The sequence below is a fragment of the Astyanax mexicanus genome, chromosome 9 (genome assembly GCF_023375975.1).
Source record: "Astyanax mexicanus isolate ESR-SI-001 chromosome 9, AstMex3_surface, whole genome shotgun sequence".
In the NCBI taxonomy this organism is placed as follows: Eukaryota; Metazoa; Chordata; class Actinopteri; order Characiformes; family Acestrorhamphidae; genus Astyanax; species Astyanax mexicanus.
In genome coordinates, this window is record NC_064416.1 from 9,198,690 (window position 1) to 9,217,500 (window position 18,811).

Here is an 18,811-nt window from a genome sequence, read left to right on the forward strand (position 1 = left end):
GAAATTGAGAAATTAGTGGTTCATAATTCTAGTTAGGTGTGTTTTATCTGAATAACCAGCTATGAAATATGTATTAGGTAGTTAGCCACTGCCCAGAAAACTGGCGTATTAAAAACGATTCTGCTCTATAGTTATATCAATCACAATTATCTCACGAAAAGAAAAAAAACTTAGCATTTCCACTGTAAATGTTAAGGCTACAGATAAATACTTGATTGTTGAATGTTGACAACTGAGCTATATAACGTTTATACAAACGATTTATATATATATATAATGTTTACAGCAAGTTAGTGAGCTAAGTTCTAGGTTAATTACCTATAAAAAGTCATTTTTAATTTAATTTTAAGCCGTGTAGCTCGGCAGAAAAAATAAACTTAAAATTTTCATAGGAGGTCCAGACTCCCATTAATTTTACAAATTAATACAAAAATGGCGTTAAAAATGTTGACAATGGTGACAGTTTGTTAAGTTAATTAGCTAACAGCCCAGGAAACTGGGGTGTAAAAAGTCAATTTCAGCTTTGTTGCTAGCGTTAGTTATATCAGCCACAATTATCTGACCAGAATAAGACAAAATTAACATTTCCATTGGAGGTCTAGACACCCATTAATATTAACTTTAATATAAATACAAATAAATACCGAGAATGGTGACATTTCGTTAATTAGCCAACTAAGTTAACAGCTAACGCAAAACTAACTCAGTTAGCGGCAGTTAACGCTAGCTAGCTGCATGCTAACACCAATTTTTGGTTTAAGTTAACCGAAAAAGTGACTAATAACGTCGAATTAGCAGTTTAAGAGAAAACTTGCTGTGGTAGCTATATGAAGCTGTTATATAAATATATAAATATATATATAAATATATAAATGGTAAAATATATTGATCCATTTTATTTATTTTTATTTTATGGTTTTATATGAATTAAAGAAAGCTAGCGTTAACTTACCGTAAATCCCATCCGCAGATTCTCCACCAACCGACAAAATATTTAAATTCCCCGCGGCGCGCGCAGTTTAAACTCCACGAGCGGGTCGCAGAGAACCGCACACAGCGGCGTACTCATTCCTGAATCTAACTTTAGAAACGGAGCCCTCTGTTTTATTTTGGTTAAACGCCAACAGCTGATGAGGACACAACTAACCCCTCTTATCTCACGAACACCCACCTGGACCATACCTAAGTTCCCTTTTGGTTTGTCTGTGTCTAAAGCCCAAGAAATGCTGACTTGATGCCTTGCTGCCTACGTTATTTTACTTAGGCCTAATTCCATTGCACCCCTTGGCCCTACCCCTCTGTTTTGCATGTGCATGCCTATGGGTGGGATGTCCTGAATATATAGTGAATATTTTTTATGACCCTTTATTTGACCACAAGCAGACATTCATAGTAAATTTAATTATTAGTTTAGGTAAATTTTATATACACAAAACAAAATTCGCTAAAAAGATACTCTTAGTCCAAACATTTGTGTATATATATCACATCTCTGGAAAAAATAAGAGACCACTTCAAAATAATTTGATTCTCTGATTTAACTATTTATAGATATATGTTTGAGTAAAATTAACTTATTGTCATTTAGAGCATATATTTGCAGAAAATGAGAAATGGCTGAAATAACAAAAAAGGATGCAGAGCTTTCAGAACTCAAATAAGTTTTAGAAGTTCAGAAATCAATATTTGGTGGAATAACCCTTGTTTTTAATCACAGTTTTCATGTATCTTGGCATGTTCTCCTCCACCAGTCTTACACACAGCTTTTGAATAACTTTATACCACTTCTGGTACAAAAATTCAAGCAGTTCAGCATGGTTTGGTGGCTTGTAATCATTCATCTTCCTCTTGATTATATTCCAGAGGTTTTCACTTTGATAAAATTTTTTTGATAAAAAAAACTTAAAATCTTTATGTATTTTACATATTTTATGTACATATTTTAGGTAAATTTCATATACACAAAAGATACCCAATCAATCGTTTATACAGACTTATATATAATTATAAACACTTACTGACTCATTTTTGACAAATTAAGAATAGAAAATGTCATAAATCCATTGATATTTCGAAGTTTTTCAAGTTCACTTGAATCCCACTTTTCGTTTTTATTTTTGTTTGTTTGGGTTGGTTGTTTCTTTGTTGCATTTATGAACTGTATTATTGTTATAATAAATTATCGTAAGGGGTTGTATGTGTAATGGATTATTTACTCTCTAAAACTTTTATTTATTTTAACTGCTGCCACCACCTTTGATAATATAATAAAATACAATTGTATTTAATACAACACTTCTAAAAATGATTAATATCATATTCATAACTTAAACAAATTGACCAAACCAATGAGCCTTGTGATAAATGTACCCCAATAGTAAAGTCTAGTTATGCATTTAAGTTACCTCAGTAACTAACTAAGTGCTAACCTTTTCTTAACTTCTTAAAAGGTATATTAAAATTATTTCTGAGATTTTCAGACATTAAACAGTACTTATTGTAAGGGTAGATAAGACAAAGGTTTGTGTAAATTAATGTAGTGTAATGATTAAGTTAAGTTTTCCCTTAATATAATGAGTATAATTTACTCTATCTGTGCCTCATTTTGGCTCGATCAATCAGGTGTGGTTGTGTATCCAGTCCAGGCGGTGGAGCTAGTTGTGTATCAGAGGAAACAGTGGAGAAGAAGGTCCCGCTGTGTTTATAAAGAACCCGGAGCTGTTCTGATTAAAGGTACTGCTGATTTTGGACAGTAAGTAACCAGCTTCTGGTTAGGTTAATATTTGGGTAAAATGTGTTTTTCAGGTGACTATAAAACTATACGCGCTGTTTTGGAACACAGAACCTTCTTGCTGTATTTACTTTCCTGCTCTCACACCAGACAGCCCTGGCCAATCAGAAGAGACAGAGGCTGCGTCCGAAATCGCGTACTTCCATACTAAACAGTATGCAAAAGCAGTATGCGAGATCGGGTAGTGTGTCCGAATGCGCAGTAGGCGAGTTTGAGTACGCGAAAAGTTCCCGGATGACGTACTGCACCGGGAGACATTTTTAAGTATACAAGCCCAGCACACTTCACCCGCTAATATTTCCCACAATCCACCGGGAGCCGCGCTGAGCTGAGTGACCCGTCAGTGAGCGGCGGAGCGGCGGAGGAGAGGAGTGGAGAGAGAGAAGTTTATGAGGTGAGGAGATTCAGATATATAAACTGTTTTGGTTGTTTGTGATATCAGGCTGTAAATGAAAGATTTATGAGGGTTAGTTTAAGTTAAAGTAGCGAGTTATAGGGGTGTGGGTTTGTTATTAATGCTGTTGCAGACAGAACATCTTTATTTTCGTATCTGAACTGCTTTACTGAGCAGCGTTAGCTCTGTGCTACTGAGATCAGTTAGCTTAGCTAGAGTTATCAAACTTATCACAACTCTTTATTAATCTTCTGTTCTACAACACCAGCGTTTACTAACTCACTACAGCCCTGTATACTGCTGCAGTGCTGAGGAGCTGGGGCAGTTTTAACTTAATACTGATCAGTCTGTATAAACTCATCTGAGAAAAAAGGCTGCTGATATCAGAGAGGCTTTTCAACAGACAGACAGACTGGTTGCCAAAAATCACATTAATAAATTATAACCAAAATCTGACCATTTTATTTAGTTTTATTAAATAGCTAGCTAACCAGCCAGGATGGTAAGACTTTTATGTTGTTCAGAATTTATATTATATTTGTTTAATGACCAAGCTAAACTGATTTAATCTGTGTGTGTTTCAGATTCAACTATCCTTCCTACTCGAGAGGATGAAGATGAAGAGAGGGAGAAAAATGAACAATGAATAAAAAAATAAATAAAGCTACTTTAAAGACTTGTCATTCTTGTATTTTGTGAGAAATGTATTTGTGTAAATATGCAAGTGAGGGAAAAATTATATTAAATAAAATAACTAAAATATTTTTTTATTGCCAAATGATCCCCAGTTTTCCAGAAACTGACTGGTTCTAGCATATTTTATTTACATCAGTAATGCATATATGTTGCCTTTATGTTTAATGCAGTCAGTAAAAGATAATGTATAACAATAAGGATCATGTGTTTAAATATTTAGGCTAGAAAAGGAAATTCTGAGGTGAAATGGAAAGGCAGGAATTAATTAACATTTTGGTATTTATCTTTGAAACTTTTTGATAATTGTTTTGTTGCATAAGCTAGTATTATTAATATGCTTCATGAATATTAAACAGTCTGTTCATATTTATTATTAAATATTTCATATTTGAGGAAATATTAATTTTAAGTTTTATTTAGTCAGTGTTTATTAAATAGGACAGTTTGGGGGTTTATTTATTAATAAGAGCTGATTAATGAGGGGATTTTAATGAAATTAATTAGGGTAAAGCTCTGTAAAGTGTGCCGCTGGTTAGGAGGGGTGAGAGGTGAAAGGGCGTCAGAGGTAAGATGGTGGATGTAGTGCGTCCGAGGCTGCGTGCGTACTGCGGTCTGGCGTACTGAAAAAGCGTACTGCTTTGCTCGACAAGCAGTGCGTACTCACCCCAATCCAGTACGTACTGCTTAAGTACGCGATTTCGGACGCAGCCAGAGTGCTTGCATGGTTTGTTGGGGCACATTTTGGTACGTGTTGGTTTTGCCTGTGTGAAAACAAACCAAACCAAGTGAGAAAACACTCACAGTAAAACTGTCCCTTTAAATCTTGCATTCACAACAACTGTAGATCATCTGATGCTGGTTATGGTAACATGAAATATTTTCTCTAAGGAAAGTAATTTAATTTCATTTAACATACTGTCACCTTCCTATTTGTTTACTTTTTTTTCCTTTTGCAAAATAAACTTTTTTTTGCCTAATGTATCCACACATGATGCTGCATGGCCACCTGTGGTAAAATCTAAGAATAACTTATGTCAAAATTGTGATTTAAGCCAATTTATTATGCATAAACAAAAATGAAATGTGACTTATTAGCTTCCTTCACTGAATTAGTTTTTATGATTTAGAGCTCGTCCCAAATTGATGAGATATTTACTATAATATAAAGTTTACTTCTTATTAATAAAGGCCATAAATATTGTTTAGTTGTTTAGTCTTACTATCTGTCTTTTTAGTGAAATCAAAAATGATTGCTTTTTAAATGGGGATAAATAAAGCTAAATGGCTTAATATACAAACTACTATTATGGGTTATTCTTTTAATTAAAAAGTAATATACAATTTACATTTACATTTCTATTCATTCATCTCCTACCTGTTTCTGGTAACTCCACGTCCGGGATGGGTCCAGGAGTGGCCTAGAATCAGTGGGGCAGGAACACCCTCTGGACAGGGTACCAGTCCATTACAGGCGGAAATACAATTTTATATTTAACTGTTATGCTTTGTTTTTTTTCCAATTAAAAAAGTAGGCTCGTCTACAAATATAATTTTGTTAATCCCATTCAGACCTGAAAAATCTCCAGTGAAAAGAAATGTAAGAATGCTGTTTTCTGTCTGTAACGCACAGACTACTAATTAACCAGGGAACTAAAATATTTAATAGTTTAATTTTAATTTTATATTTTATCATATTGACCTGTTTATTTCATAAACCATCCCTAAACAGTAAAAATGATGATTATAAAGTGTTCTAAATCACAATAAATTAGTGTGAAATAGTGTTATGTGCAACAAAACATTTAAAAAATAAAGAAATTACTTGATGTCCATAGATGGATTCTGGGTCTGAAAGGGTTAAGATAAGTAGTTCTTTCTGTAACAGAGCTTTACTGCCACACTGTGGCTGGAAACAGAACTACAGAATTACTTCTTACTCATACAGTAAAAGTGTTTACAATAGCAGGTAATTTCGTTTTTTTATATATATATTATTTATTTGGCTCCTATTTATTTTATCTCCTTGTTTTAACATTTTCCTTGGTTTTCAATGTAGTATTTACCTTGTAAAGTCTGCAAAGAAGAGAGCCAAATACCAAAATATTCCAGTCAAAAGTTTGGACACACCCTATTTAAAGTTTTTCTTTAAGTCATTTATTTTCTACATTGTAGATTCATATTAAAGACATAAAAACGGTTAAGGAACACACATAGAATTATGTAGAAAACAGATTTTGAATGAGCTGGAGCTTCACAGCATGAAGGAAAAGCTGAAACTATTTTTCAGCACCTCCAGGAACTCCTTCCTTCAAGATGCTGAGAAAACTATTCCAGGTGACTCTCCCTCATGAAGACACTGAGATTAAAATACCAAGAGTGTGCAGATCTGTCCTCAAAGATAAATGTGATACTTAGACGAATGTAAAGTATAAAACATTAATATTCTGGCTTATGTTTAAATATGTTAACAATTTAATGTGTTCCTGCACAGCTTTAATATAGTTTTCAATATTTAATTTACAATATAAAAAAATCATAAAAAGAAATTAAACACATTAAATAAGAAGAGGTGTGTCCAAACGTTTGACTGATACTGTAGATCACATTAAATTGACAGAATATCACATTGTTAAATCATTACAAATTTACCTCTACATGGGTTGCTGTGGTAACCAGATCTGGATTTGTCATTAAACCCCTGCATCTGGGACTTCAGGAGGTTGTTGCTTACCGTTATTTAAACATATAAAAATCCACTTTGAAGGTCCAGTGTGGTCAGACTGGATACAGTCTAGATACAATCTGGATATGCCAACATCAGTTTTGAGCCGACAGTCTAAACACAGCCAAATTATCTCATACTGCCCTTTTCTCCATATCTAGCACATTGTTTACAAGAACCCACTGTGATGAAATGATGAAAGGATGTAAACATTAGTGTTGAAGGGAACATATTATACCTCTTTTTACAGAGGTTAGAATAGGTCTATGGGATATACAAAAATAATACAAATGTTCATGAAGTTCTGTGCACAGAATCACTCACATAAAGAGATCTCTTACCGGCTCTAATCTTGATAGTTTTGGGTTTCGGGCCTTTCAGGAAAAAAAAAACAAAAAAAAAACATGTAGTTCATAACTACGGTAGGAGCACAAAACTCATTATTTGAAAGTACATACATCACCCTGGTCTACTACTGACTTGCCACAGACAGTAGGTACAGATCCCTCCCTCAGACAAAGTCTGCTGGCTAATCCTGCTGTGTATTGATTGAGGTTCTAAAACAAAATGACCAAAGTTGCAGATCTTCAATTGATGTAGTGGGTGGGTTTCTGGTGGGGGTTGATGGGTAAGGGGTGGTGCCAGGGTGGTTCTATGCAGGATTTCTTATAGGGACATCACAATCTAGATGAAGAACAGCCTCTAATTTTCTGGGAAGGCTTTACACTAGATTTTGGAACATTGCTGTGAGGAGGAATTGACTGCATCCAATCACAAGAGTACAGCTGAGGTCAGGTTTTTATGTTGGATGATTAGTTTTAGGTTTACGCCACTCCAGCTCACCCTGGGCTTCATCACTCCAGAAAACACAGTGCTGCCCTGTGAAATGTGTTTTAAATTTGAATGCGTTAAGTGCAAAGTTTCAGCCGAATAGAGTGGAGCTGCTCTACACAACAGGAAATGACATCAAACATTGCCAACATTCCAGTACAGCATCTGTGGGCAATATGGCCGACACGACACCACGATCAATAGAACAATAGAATGCTATAGAGGAATCTCTCGGTCTGGACGAGGCCCAGACCCACTCAGCTCGTCTCCTCTAGAGTCAGGCAGAACACTGTACCATTGTTCACAGCTTATTCTGTAGTACTAACTCAAACTGCATGCCAGAATAGACCATTCATTTACAAAAAAAAATATATATATACATTCTTTTTACTTAATACAGGTCAATATAAAGAACAATGGTTTAAAACCAGAAAAAAATTAAAACACTAAACTTTTAAGAATTTCTACTATGTTAAGTATGTTGAATCAATTCTGTTGTTGTTAAAATCATTAAAAAATATATCTGTTTGACAGTAGAAGAGTTAACATTTTCTACCAGCTTTAGTGGAACTGTCAAAACGTCACATTATAAGTAATCAACAGAGGCGGTGAACACGTTTCACGCTGAAGAACATAGTATTCTTCGGTTCCTGCTGCAAACAAATGTTTCTGGTTCCAGAACTTACTTTTGTTGGTGGAAACGTGGCAAACGGTTTAAAATTAGGTTGCAAACCACAACAGAGCTGATTACACATAGGTGGAAAAGCTCTATGAGTGATGTGGGGAGGTCAATCTACCCACCCAGACTGCTGATGGTAAGCAGCATGACCCGGAATTCAAACCAGCGATCCCAAGATTCTAGTGACTAAAAATTAAAACATTGAAAAAAGTGAAATTAAATTAATTAATTAAAACATTCAATAGAAAGGTTGTAAAATTGACAGTTTGGACATTCTAAGAGCGTTAACTGTAACTTTCAGAAAATGTTCTAATTAGAATTGTTAGCCAGGATGTCCAGTGAACAAATTCAGGAAAAGAAAGTAAAGATCCTTCTCAGCACTTTGTTCCAGCTGCCTGGACAGTTCTGCTGCAGTTCTGCTTGTATCCTGAATTTCACCAAATACTGTGGAGCTGCTCCACACAACAGTGACATCAAACATCAGCAACATTCCTCCACAGCATCTGCAGCCAATATGGCCGACACGACACTGGAGCAGTGATGCTGGAACAGCAGACTATAGAGGAATCTCTCGGTCTGGACGAGTCCCAGATCCCACTCAGCTCCTCTCCAAGTTCAAAGTGAACCAGAACAACAAGGACAGAACAGACCAAAACAAAAGGAAGCAAGAAGAATAAATGAGTCCTTCTGTTTCTCTGTACTTTATTATCCTCCTTTCGCCCAGTTCTGAGTATTCGGCTGTATGGGGTGGGGCAAAATATTGATATTGTGACGCATCATATTGCTTTGGTTAGCGATACATTATCAATACATGGAGTCAAAACTCTGTAAGACTTGTTCCCCAATTTGACTTACTAAAGCTAAATAAATAAAAAAATAAATCAATAATTCCTGGTATTTGCTTATTAATAATGTTTTATCCTCTTCAGTAGGAAGTGTGAAGTATCGTAGAAAATTGTCTTATTGTGATATATCGAGTATCACAGAATCACAGTATAGTATTGTGACATCATTGTTTATCATGGGAAACATATCGGCATAATATCAGATCATGAGATGCTCTGTAATTCCTACCTCTATTTAGCTCTGGTTCTACTGGGCTGCTGTCATTCTGGAGTTTTAGAAATCTTTTTTTTTTTTTTTTTTTTACTGCTGAAGATTAAATAAAAATAATATTATTATTTAAAAATAAAAAACACAGAAACAGGCGTTTAAAAAAGGACACTTGCACATCTTCCACTGGTAGATAGTTTATATGTGATTGATGGAACTTATCTTGGCAAGTACAGCATAGAAAACACGTACAATAACAACGTCCAAACATTGAAAGCCCAAACCATTAGGACAAGAAGTGAGAACGTTCACCTAGTTTTACAAAAAAAAAAAAAAAAAAAAAAAAACGAACAAAAAAAATTATTCTATGACATTTCTCAAATCGTCCTCCACACCAACCACAGCCGGATTCGGACACAATACTGATTTCGTAACCATGTTAACTGGTTTAATCAAAAAATATCTATTAACATTTGTCTGTAATATCTGAGAAGATGAGAACTGATACACTTGTATGTATTTACAAAGGCTTAATGAATGAGTTTCAAATACAATGAATATATCTTTTTTAATATATATATTTTATATAGATTTCTTTCTCTCTATAGACGCCCGGGGCATTCCACTAGTGTTCAGTCATCTAGTCCAGTTTTTTGATCCATTTCATCCTGAGCCAGAATTCAGTCTATTTGAACAGAATCAGAATCAGACTCGGTCTGATCTCATGTTAATTCTGCTCCACAGTCCTGTCTCAAAATTCACGGGTCTTCTGGAGGGACCGGCACAATGTGTGCACGCACAGAGGCTAACACTGACCCAAGAAAAAAAAAAAAGAAAAAAAAAAACACTCTCTCTCTCTCATGCTCTCTCACACACAAACACACAACCCCACAGTGAACTGTACAAAAGGTGACTTAAAGAGTGTTTGCACATCAACCTCTCTGTTTTCTGGAGCATTTGAACAATATTCAAGTGTCTACATTTAAACACACAATAATAAAAGAGGACAGTTTGATGATGGTGGTGTGTAGGGCTGCTTGAATAATGGGATTTTTTGCTTTTTGACTATACTGATTCTCAGAAATGAACCTATGTTTATATAAGTGGAGACATTAAAGATGACCTGCTGCCTTTCTGCTTTTGTCCTGATGGTTTTGACTTGTCTTGCCCATGTTTAATTGAAATGATCATTTATCATTAAAAAGATACTTTATTTCAGTAACTCAATTCAAAATGTGAAACTCATATATTATATAGATGTATTACACATAGAGTGATCTATTTTACACGTTTATTTATTTTATTGTTGATGATTATGGCTTACAGCCAATCAAAACCCAAAAATCAGTCTCTCTTAAAATTAGAATATTATATTGGTATTTTTGACAGTGTGTGCAGTGTGCCAAGTCCTGCTGGAAAATGAAATCTGCATCTCTATAAAAGTTATCAGCAGAGGGAAGCATGAAGTGCTCTAAGATTTCAGACTTGATAATAAAACACAGTGGATCAACACCAGCAGATGACATGACCCTCCAAACCATCACTGATCATCAGTAAATTTAACATTTCATTTATAAATCAAGGGAGCAGAGTCTGGAGGAAGAGTGGAGAGACACACAGTCCAAACTGTGATGGTTTAGAGAGTCATGTTTCGCATTTTGAACTGAATTACTGAAAGGAAGGAACTTTTCAGTGATATTTTAATTTTTGAAATGCACTAGTATATCAGGAGATGATTCTTAAAGGTTCAACCATCATCATCAAAAAGTGAAATAAATGTTCTGTATTACAGAAAAGCCTAATAAATGATTATGAATTCTATCGTAAAGTACTCTAGACAGTGAGAAGGGGTTCTTTTTCGACTGAGGTGTTCAGAACTGTCACAAATGCTCTAGAAAACAGATGACATGGTATGTGTAAAAGCACAGAAAACATCTGCACAGCCTCAGAATGACCTGCGAGTACAAACATATAGAAAAAACACATAAAAGCAGAGTTATAATAATAATAAAAAAAACAACAATCAAGACGTTCAGTACCTACAGGGATACAGAGCTTAAAGCATGGCATCCTACATTCAGCACTGCAGGAGAGATAGGCACTCTCACGGACCACTCAGTCTCTGGGGGTCCCGCAAACCTCTGGCACTGATATAACAACAACACAACGAGCAGCTTCTGGAACGACCGCTGACATGGCAAGTTAAAGCAGGGCTGGCGGCGACCCCAATCTGCCACTCCCCCAGTAATACAAAAGCAGCAAAAATGATTCAAAAAAAGCTTGCCAACATGACCAGAGCCTGCAGGTCAGGGAACCTTTCAGTGGATGCTCCTTTTTTGGTGCAGTCTTGAGTAGGGGTGGGACAAAATATTGATTTGCGATTCATTATCGTTACATGGCATCAAATATTGATATTATTATTAAAACATAGGCCTCTATATCCCACTCACCCTCAACTTGATTTATTAAAGTTACAGCCTCATTACTGGCAGCGCTAATCTAATGAATAGGGTAAACCTCCAGTGAAGAATTATAGTACTGAAATTCTGTAAAACTTACACTAATAAATCCATAATTCCTTGTATTTACTAATTTAAGAGTATTTTATCCTCTTCAGTTACACAGTTACTGTGAATTATTATAGAAAATTGTCACAGTATCGTATTGTGAGATGCCCCATGATTCCAACACCTATTGGGAAAAATATTAAGGTTCAAAACATTGTACGATAAGTTAATAACAAAATTATTGTGACAGGCCAAGTCTTGAGAACCTCCATATAAGATAAGAAACCTATACTAGTTCTTTTAGTTTCGCTTAAACCAAAAATCTTGGACTGCAAATTAATTGCCAGTTAGCCTCAGAAATAAATCTGGTCTACTGGTCAGCCTTAAAAGCAACAAAATAAAAAAAAATATTTTTAATCATCAGCAAAATAATTTTGATCACTGCTTACTAAATGATTACTAACATAATCAATACTGACAGCTCTGGGAGGATATATTTCATTGCCTAAACAACATTTACCATTTTAGCCACTAAAAAATAAAAGTCACTTTAATACTCAGCCAAGAGGACTGCTATATTTATATGAGCATACTTTTAATTAGAAATACTTATATCACTATATTTATATCAGCATATTTATTCTGTATCTACAATCTCTCTTTTAAAAAATGATTTGCTAGTCTTACGCCCTATAATTAATAACAGTCGGTGACGGACGCTGTAAATGTTGTATAATTATAATGTATATCAAAATTAGGGCTGTGTATTGGGAAATCGATAGAACTCACGATACAGGGTTTTCGATTCAATATATAGCAGTATATTGCGATACTGCAAGTATGGCGATATATTGCGATTGTTTAAACCAAATTTTAGTTATATTAAAAAAACACATTATATACATTATAAAATATGAGTAAAATAAAAGTTTACTTTTATTCAGAACAGTGGGATCTGAATGCAGAGAACACTGCCATCTAGTGGTTGGGGCTTAAAAACAACAAAAAATGAGTTACTGTCGGACACTAATTTTATAGCTAAACTAATAAACTAATAAAACAATTATACCAGGTTTTTCAAAAATAGATAATGTATTGTGCAAAAAAAAACTTTGTACTGCCTTATTTAAAAAGCAGTGGTACTATACTAATTAGTGGGTGGGACTAAACTGCTGTTAGCTAAATTTGAGAATGTATGTGTTGTAACTTGCTCAAAGAAGATACTCGATTTACTTTCACCTACAATTCAGCAACAGAACATCTCCAAAGTCCTTCCCAAGTGTTTCCTGCAGGGTCCTGAAACCTATTTATTGAAGGTTTATAAACATATAAAGAACTTTACTTTGCAATAATATGTAAATACATCATTGTTTTTTATGGCATTTTAAATCAGCTTCGTTTTTATATGGACTAAGTTCAATTTTAGGGACTTTGGCAACAATTGTGTAAAATATGCGTATGAAAACGGAACAGACAATTCTGTTTATCATAATATGGGTTCTTTAAGTATTAAGAACCTTTATCTGTAAGTGGGTACCTGCAGGTTCTGGATACATGTTCATCTAGCTGGGTGGAAAGGTCTCTCACACGCACACACACACACACACGCACGCGCACGCACACACACACACACACACACACACACACACACACACACACACACACACAAACACAAACACGCACACACACACACACGCACACAATAACACACACAGACAAGACTGGATAATACTGAAGTTGATAACCCGTTCTGTAAAGATATGAGAAGGCTCATGGTCTGCAAACAGATAAAACAGTACAAATATCACACACAGACCTCTGGGGTTCTAAAAACACTCTCAACTGATGTTCACTCAGTACAGGCGGCATTTCTATGGTCTAGTAAAAGCTGAGGGAATGCTTGAGGAACGGCTGCCTTTAACACACAGCCAAATAAATTCAAATTAATCTCAGTTTTTCACTCAGAGGCACTAAACTCCCCCATTAATATAAAAAAAAAACATTAACCCCCTTAACCCGCCCCCCCAAACACTGTGACTGGCTTAAGAGAACGAGAGGAGACAGGGTGAAGACGCCCACCCCTTTAAAGAGTGACCATAACTCTCAGCAGCTTTCATTTAGGTAAGAGCTTCTAGATTCACCATCATCTTCTAGAAAAATGAACCAGAACAACCCTAAACATTTTTTCCCATTTTAAAAACTTTCATAGATGACGTTCCATCCACCACAGTGTTCCAGAACAAGGTGCCATTGCAACCACCCAAAACAAAATTTGAGGAAAAGAAAGTTGTCACAATGATCTAGAATAAGGGTTGATTAGGGTCTTCTAGAACAAAGTTCCAACACAATATTCTAGAGCAATGTTCTAACACAATTCCATAACAATGCCTTAGAACAATGGCCCATTATAATCCTCCAGAGAGTGTTCCACAATGATGTTCCATCACAATACTGCAGAAAAAAGTGTGCCTGTTGTGATTCTGTAGATCAGTGTCGATCAGGGTCTTCTGGAACAAAGCTCAATCAGGAAAAAAAAAAAAAGCTCCAACAGGAAACTGTTCTAATATTCTAGGCCAATATCGGACATCTGTGTTCAAAAGGAACATTCTGTAAGTGTTCTAGAACATTGTTTCAGGATATGTGTTCTAGAACACCGCAATACAATGTTCCAGCATGATCTTCTAAAGCAATGTTACACAATGTTATTCTGAGACAATCACCTAGAACACAGTTCCATAATGATCTTCCAGATCAGATCCAGGTCCTCAATGATGTTCTGGAAATAAGACATTTCTAAGACGCATTAGAAAAAGATTGGTAATGATCTTCTAAAGCAGTATTTGAAGATGGCCATCTAGAGCAATGTTTTATAGTGATGTTTCAGAACAACCCTCAATCACGATCTTCCAAACCAATGCTCCAAAGTGATATTCCAAAGCAAAGTTCCATCACAATGATCTAGAACATTGTTCACTAAAAATGTGCTACACCTTAAAAAAGTTGAGAAATGACTCTTTCGGTGCTCGAGTAAGATGGCCACAATGCAGCTGGCAGCTGTGATCTAAAAAAAAGAAGAAGAAAAAAAAGGCAGGTAGAACTTCTAGATGTTTCTTCTGATGGTCTTTTCTGGAATTTCAGAGACTGTGTTCTAGACTACAATGCCCTTGATCTAGAATCGGATTTTTAATGTCCATAAACTGTTAAAAATTTTCTTTACATTTTTAATGCTTCATCAGAAAGACAGAAAGAAAGGGCAGAGACAGAGAAAAAGGAGGGACACCACTAATCCCCACCCATTCTCCCGGCCACACCCCTTCTGATTAGGCCACACCTCCTCACTATTCCTCTCAGCCGTCGTCGGGAGTGGAGGAATCCTCCGGGAACTCGTCCGACGACCCGCTCTTGTGGATGCGACCGTCGCTCCTCATGCTGTGGAAGGTTTTCTTGAAGGCCTCCATCATGGAGTGAGCAATTTTTTTAGCCACCAGCTTGCTCTCGCACTCCACGACGTGACAGTCCATCTGGAAGGTCAGGTCGTCGTTAATTTGTCGGTAAATCCACGCAAACACGTTGGGGCTGACTTCGTGGTCCGCTGTGCAGTACGCAATCCGAGCCACCTGGAACGTGTCCATAGCAATCGTGGCCTCACCCCGCCCATCCAGGTGATGGAGACGCACCTGGAAAGGGCGGATCTCCAGAACGGCGTTGCTAGAGGCACTGGAATCGCCCTGGGGGATAGACGACCGCTTCATATCCCATAATCCCACCACAGCAGATTCTGTGCAGCCTGACAGGAACTGGGTGCCAGAGATTGTCACTTTGCCCAGATAAGTCACCTGCAGGACAAATAAAAACACATTAATCAGAATGATAATAATGTCACAATAATAATTATAATTCAGTGGTATTGGTATTTTTGGTATTGTGACATCATTACTCTCAATCATCTTTATTTCCTCTCTATTGTTTTTTTTTTTTTTTTACAGACTCCTACTACCTACCCTCTCTTTTTTCTGCTCTCTAGTCATTACTCTTCCTCTCCACCTTCCCCCTCTACACCTACCTACTCTCCCCTTCTTTAATCTTTCTACACCCTCTCTCCATATACCTACCTCTCTACCTACTCTTTTTTCCATCCTCTCTCCCAAATCTTCTCTCTTCTGTGGATGTCATGAGCACCTATTTGTTAGTATTAAGTTTATACCGAAATTCTAAACGTGACAGCACCCGTTTTCTCTAGAACCAAATCTACTGCCACCATCATAAATAAACAAGATTGATTTCTCTTCAATTGGTGGGTGAAACATAATACACGCACATTAACAGGTGAGGAAGAAGAAGCAGGATGACTATTAAAACTGCATGTAGAATGGTGTCAGGAGCTCAGTCTGCTAATTATGGATCAGTATAGATTTTTTTGTCACAGAGCATTCAGAACAAAAGTGTAATTGAAGAAAAGACAACACTCTGTAAATCATAGGTTCCATTCAACTTGGAACTACTTGGAACTTTTAAATTAAAAGTTGAAATACATTTACTGAATGTACTTATTATTTGCAGTATTAAAATTCGTATAGAGAATCATGGAATTTCAGTAGTTATTGGTTGCCAAATTTCAACTACCTTTCTGACATCTCTCTGTCATCTCTCTCTACCCATCCTCTCTCTACATACTCAGTATCTCTCTCTCTTAAGCTTCACACATTTTGTTAATCAGGATCTTGTCATCCTTCCCTTCTGTAAAAATCTAATTCTGTTGTTTTGGAGCAAAATGAAATATGTCAGGGCAGCAGCGCTCACCTGCACCACAAGAGGGCAGTGTAGATAGCAGTGTGTGTGTGTGTGTGTGTGTGTGTGTGTGTGTGTGTGTGTGTGTGTGACACAAAGAATGTTCCACAAGTTTGACATTCCTAAGAAACTTGTTAACATTCCCTCAGGATTGCAGACAGGGGGAAGCTCTACTGCCTTCAAACGCAAACCTGTGTGTGTGTGCGTGTGTATCCCAGTGAAAGTGTTTGTGCGATAGAGGGATGATAACTATATTTGGTGGGTTTTGGGTAAGGGGTGCACGTTTCTTGAGACAAAGTGTGTGTGTGGCTGTGTTAACAGGCAGTGTTAACTGCAGTATGCACATAGAAAAGGTATTTTACCATATAAGAGTACATAATGATACACACAAACACAGTCAAACACACACTTTCACATATGCCATACATATGTATATATGTATACATACAAAAAAACACAACAGCAACTGTATTAAATATACTATACAATACTATACTAGATTAATACATTAAATTTTTTTAATAATTCCGTTTAACTATTCAAGACGCACATATATGTAACAGTTCAGCTGAGTAATTGTTTTTATTCTTTTCGGTTTTTGGTTTTTGTTCATTCTTTTGGTAAAATAGTTTCTGTTCAATAAAACAAAGAGAGAGAAAGGAAGAAAGTTGTGGTTCTGACCCAAATTAAAGTCTATCACACATCAAAGGAAAGCCAATTCCATACAGTTACGTAGAGATTTCACACACAAACACACACACACACACACACACACACATTCGAAGAGCAAAAGGACACAGACACACAGATATGGGACATCCAGACCAGATGGTTTCACCATCAATACCAGAAGTTCCTAACACACTCTAAAAACTGTGTGTGTGTGTGTGTGTGTGTGTGTGTGTGTGTGTATGCGCGAGTATGAGTGTGTGCATACTCTTGTCTAACTCTGGCTAAAATATCTTGTTTTTGTTCTTCTTTTGCCATTTTTATTTCTTCCTCTCTCGTTGCTGTTTTTGTGTTTCAGAAATTCCCTGGCAGTGCACGCACAGAGACACAAACGCGCACACACACACACACAAACACACAGAGACACACAGAGACACACAGAGACACACACACAGACACAAAATCAAACACACACAAAAACACAAACACACACACACACACAAACATGCACACACACAGACACGTACACACACAAACACAAACGCGCACACACACAAACGCGCACACACACAAACGCGCACACACACAAACACAAACACGCACACACACAAACGCGCACACACGGAAACACACAGAAACACAACCACAGAAACACACAGAAACACACAGACCCAGACACACACACAGACACGCACACGCACACAGAAACACAGACACAACACAGACACGCACACGCACACAGAAACACAGACACGCACACAGAAACACAGACACACTATAAAAAGGAAGGTGAGCTTGAAGACTAGCTGGGAGAACAATACTTACCTTTATTCGCCACTATTCCCAACTGCTCACTCTATTCTGTCATCTACTTTTTACTGCGCACTACTATTCTGTAATACTCATGACTGTTCACCCTTATTCCCTCCCATTTGCCACTGTTCACCACTATTCCTACCACTTGTCACTGTTCTCCATTATTCCCTACCACTTGCCAAGGTTCACCTCTGTTGCCTACCACTCGTAACTGCTCTCCACTTTTCCCTACCACTTGTCACAGTTTACCACTATTTTCTCCTACTCACCACTGTTCACCATTAGTGCCTACCACTCACACTGTTCACCACAACTAACTTCTTCTCGCCACTGTTCACCACTATTAACTATTCTTCACCACTACTCACCTCTGTTCTCTACCACTCGCCACTGTTCAACACTAACTTCTTCTCGACACTGTTCACCACTATTTTCCAAGAATCCCTACTACTCGCCCCTGTTCACCACTATTCCTTAGCACTTGCAACTGTTTACCACTACTAACTTCTTCTTGACAGTGTTCACCACTATTCCTCAATACTAATCCCTGTTTGCCACCATTTCCCACCACTCGCTACTGTTCACAACTATTTCCTACCACTCGTCACTGTTCAACACTATCTCCTACTGTTCACCACTGTTCAACACTATTCCCTTCAGTTTACCACTACTCACTACTACTTTCTTCTTCTTGACACAGTTCACCACTATTCCTCACCACTCGCCACAGTTCACAACTATTCCCTACCATTCGCCACTGTTTAACACTCTTCCCTACAGTTCACCACTACTCACTTCTTCTCGCCACTGTTCACCACTATTCCCCACCACTCGCCACTGTTCACAACTATTTCCTACTTGTTAC

General features: G+C 36.9%; 2 protein-coding genes across 7 annotated transcripts in view; both read right to left on the minus strand.

The window, feature by feature from the left end:
- Positions 1 to 1,233, minus strand: part of LOC103046465 (SPHK1 interactor, AKAP domain containing) — a 152,969-nt gene extending 151,736 nt beyond the window's left edge. For 3 of the 5 annotated variants that reach the window (XM_049483239.1, XM_049483238.1, XM_022679451.2), the window contains exon 1: positions 953 to 1,232. The gene's annotated coding sequence lies outside the window, so the exon portion shown is untranslated. Of the gene's footprint in view, positions 1 to 952 lie in introns of all 5 variants that reach the window. The other 2 variants (XM_022679453.2, XM_049483237.1) reach the window with 1 other exon arrangement.
- An 8,114-nt stretch (positions 1,234 to 9,347) lies between these two features.
- pid1 (phosphotyrosine interaction domain containing 1) overlaps positions 9,348 to 18,811 on the minus strand; it is a 33,418-nt gene continuing 23,954 nt past the window's right edge. For both annotated transcript variants that reach the window (XM_049483261.1, XM_007251593.4), the window contains one exon: positions 9,348 to 15,509. In XM_049483261.1, the coding sequence (XP_049339218.1) occupies positions 15,021 to 15,509 (489 nt within the window). In that variant the 3' untranslated portion in view covers positions 9,348 to 15,020. The remainder of the gene's footprint in view (positions 15,510 to 18,811) is intronic.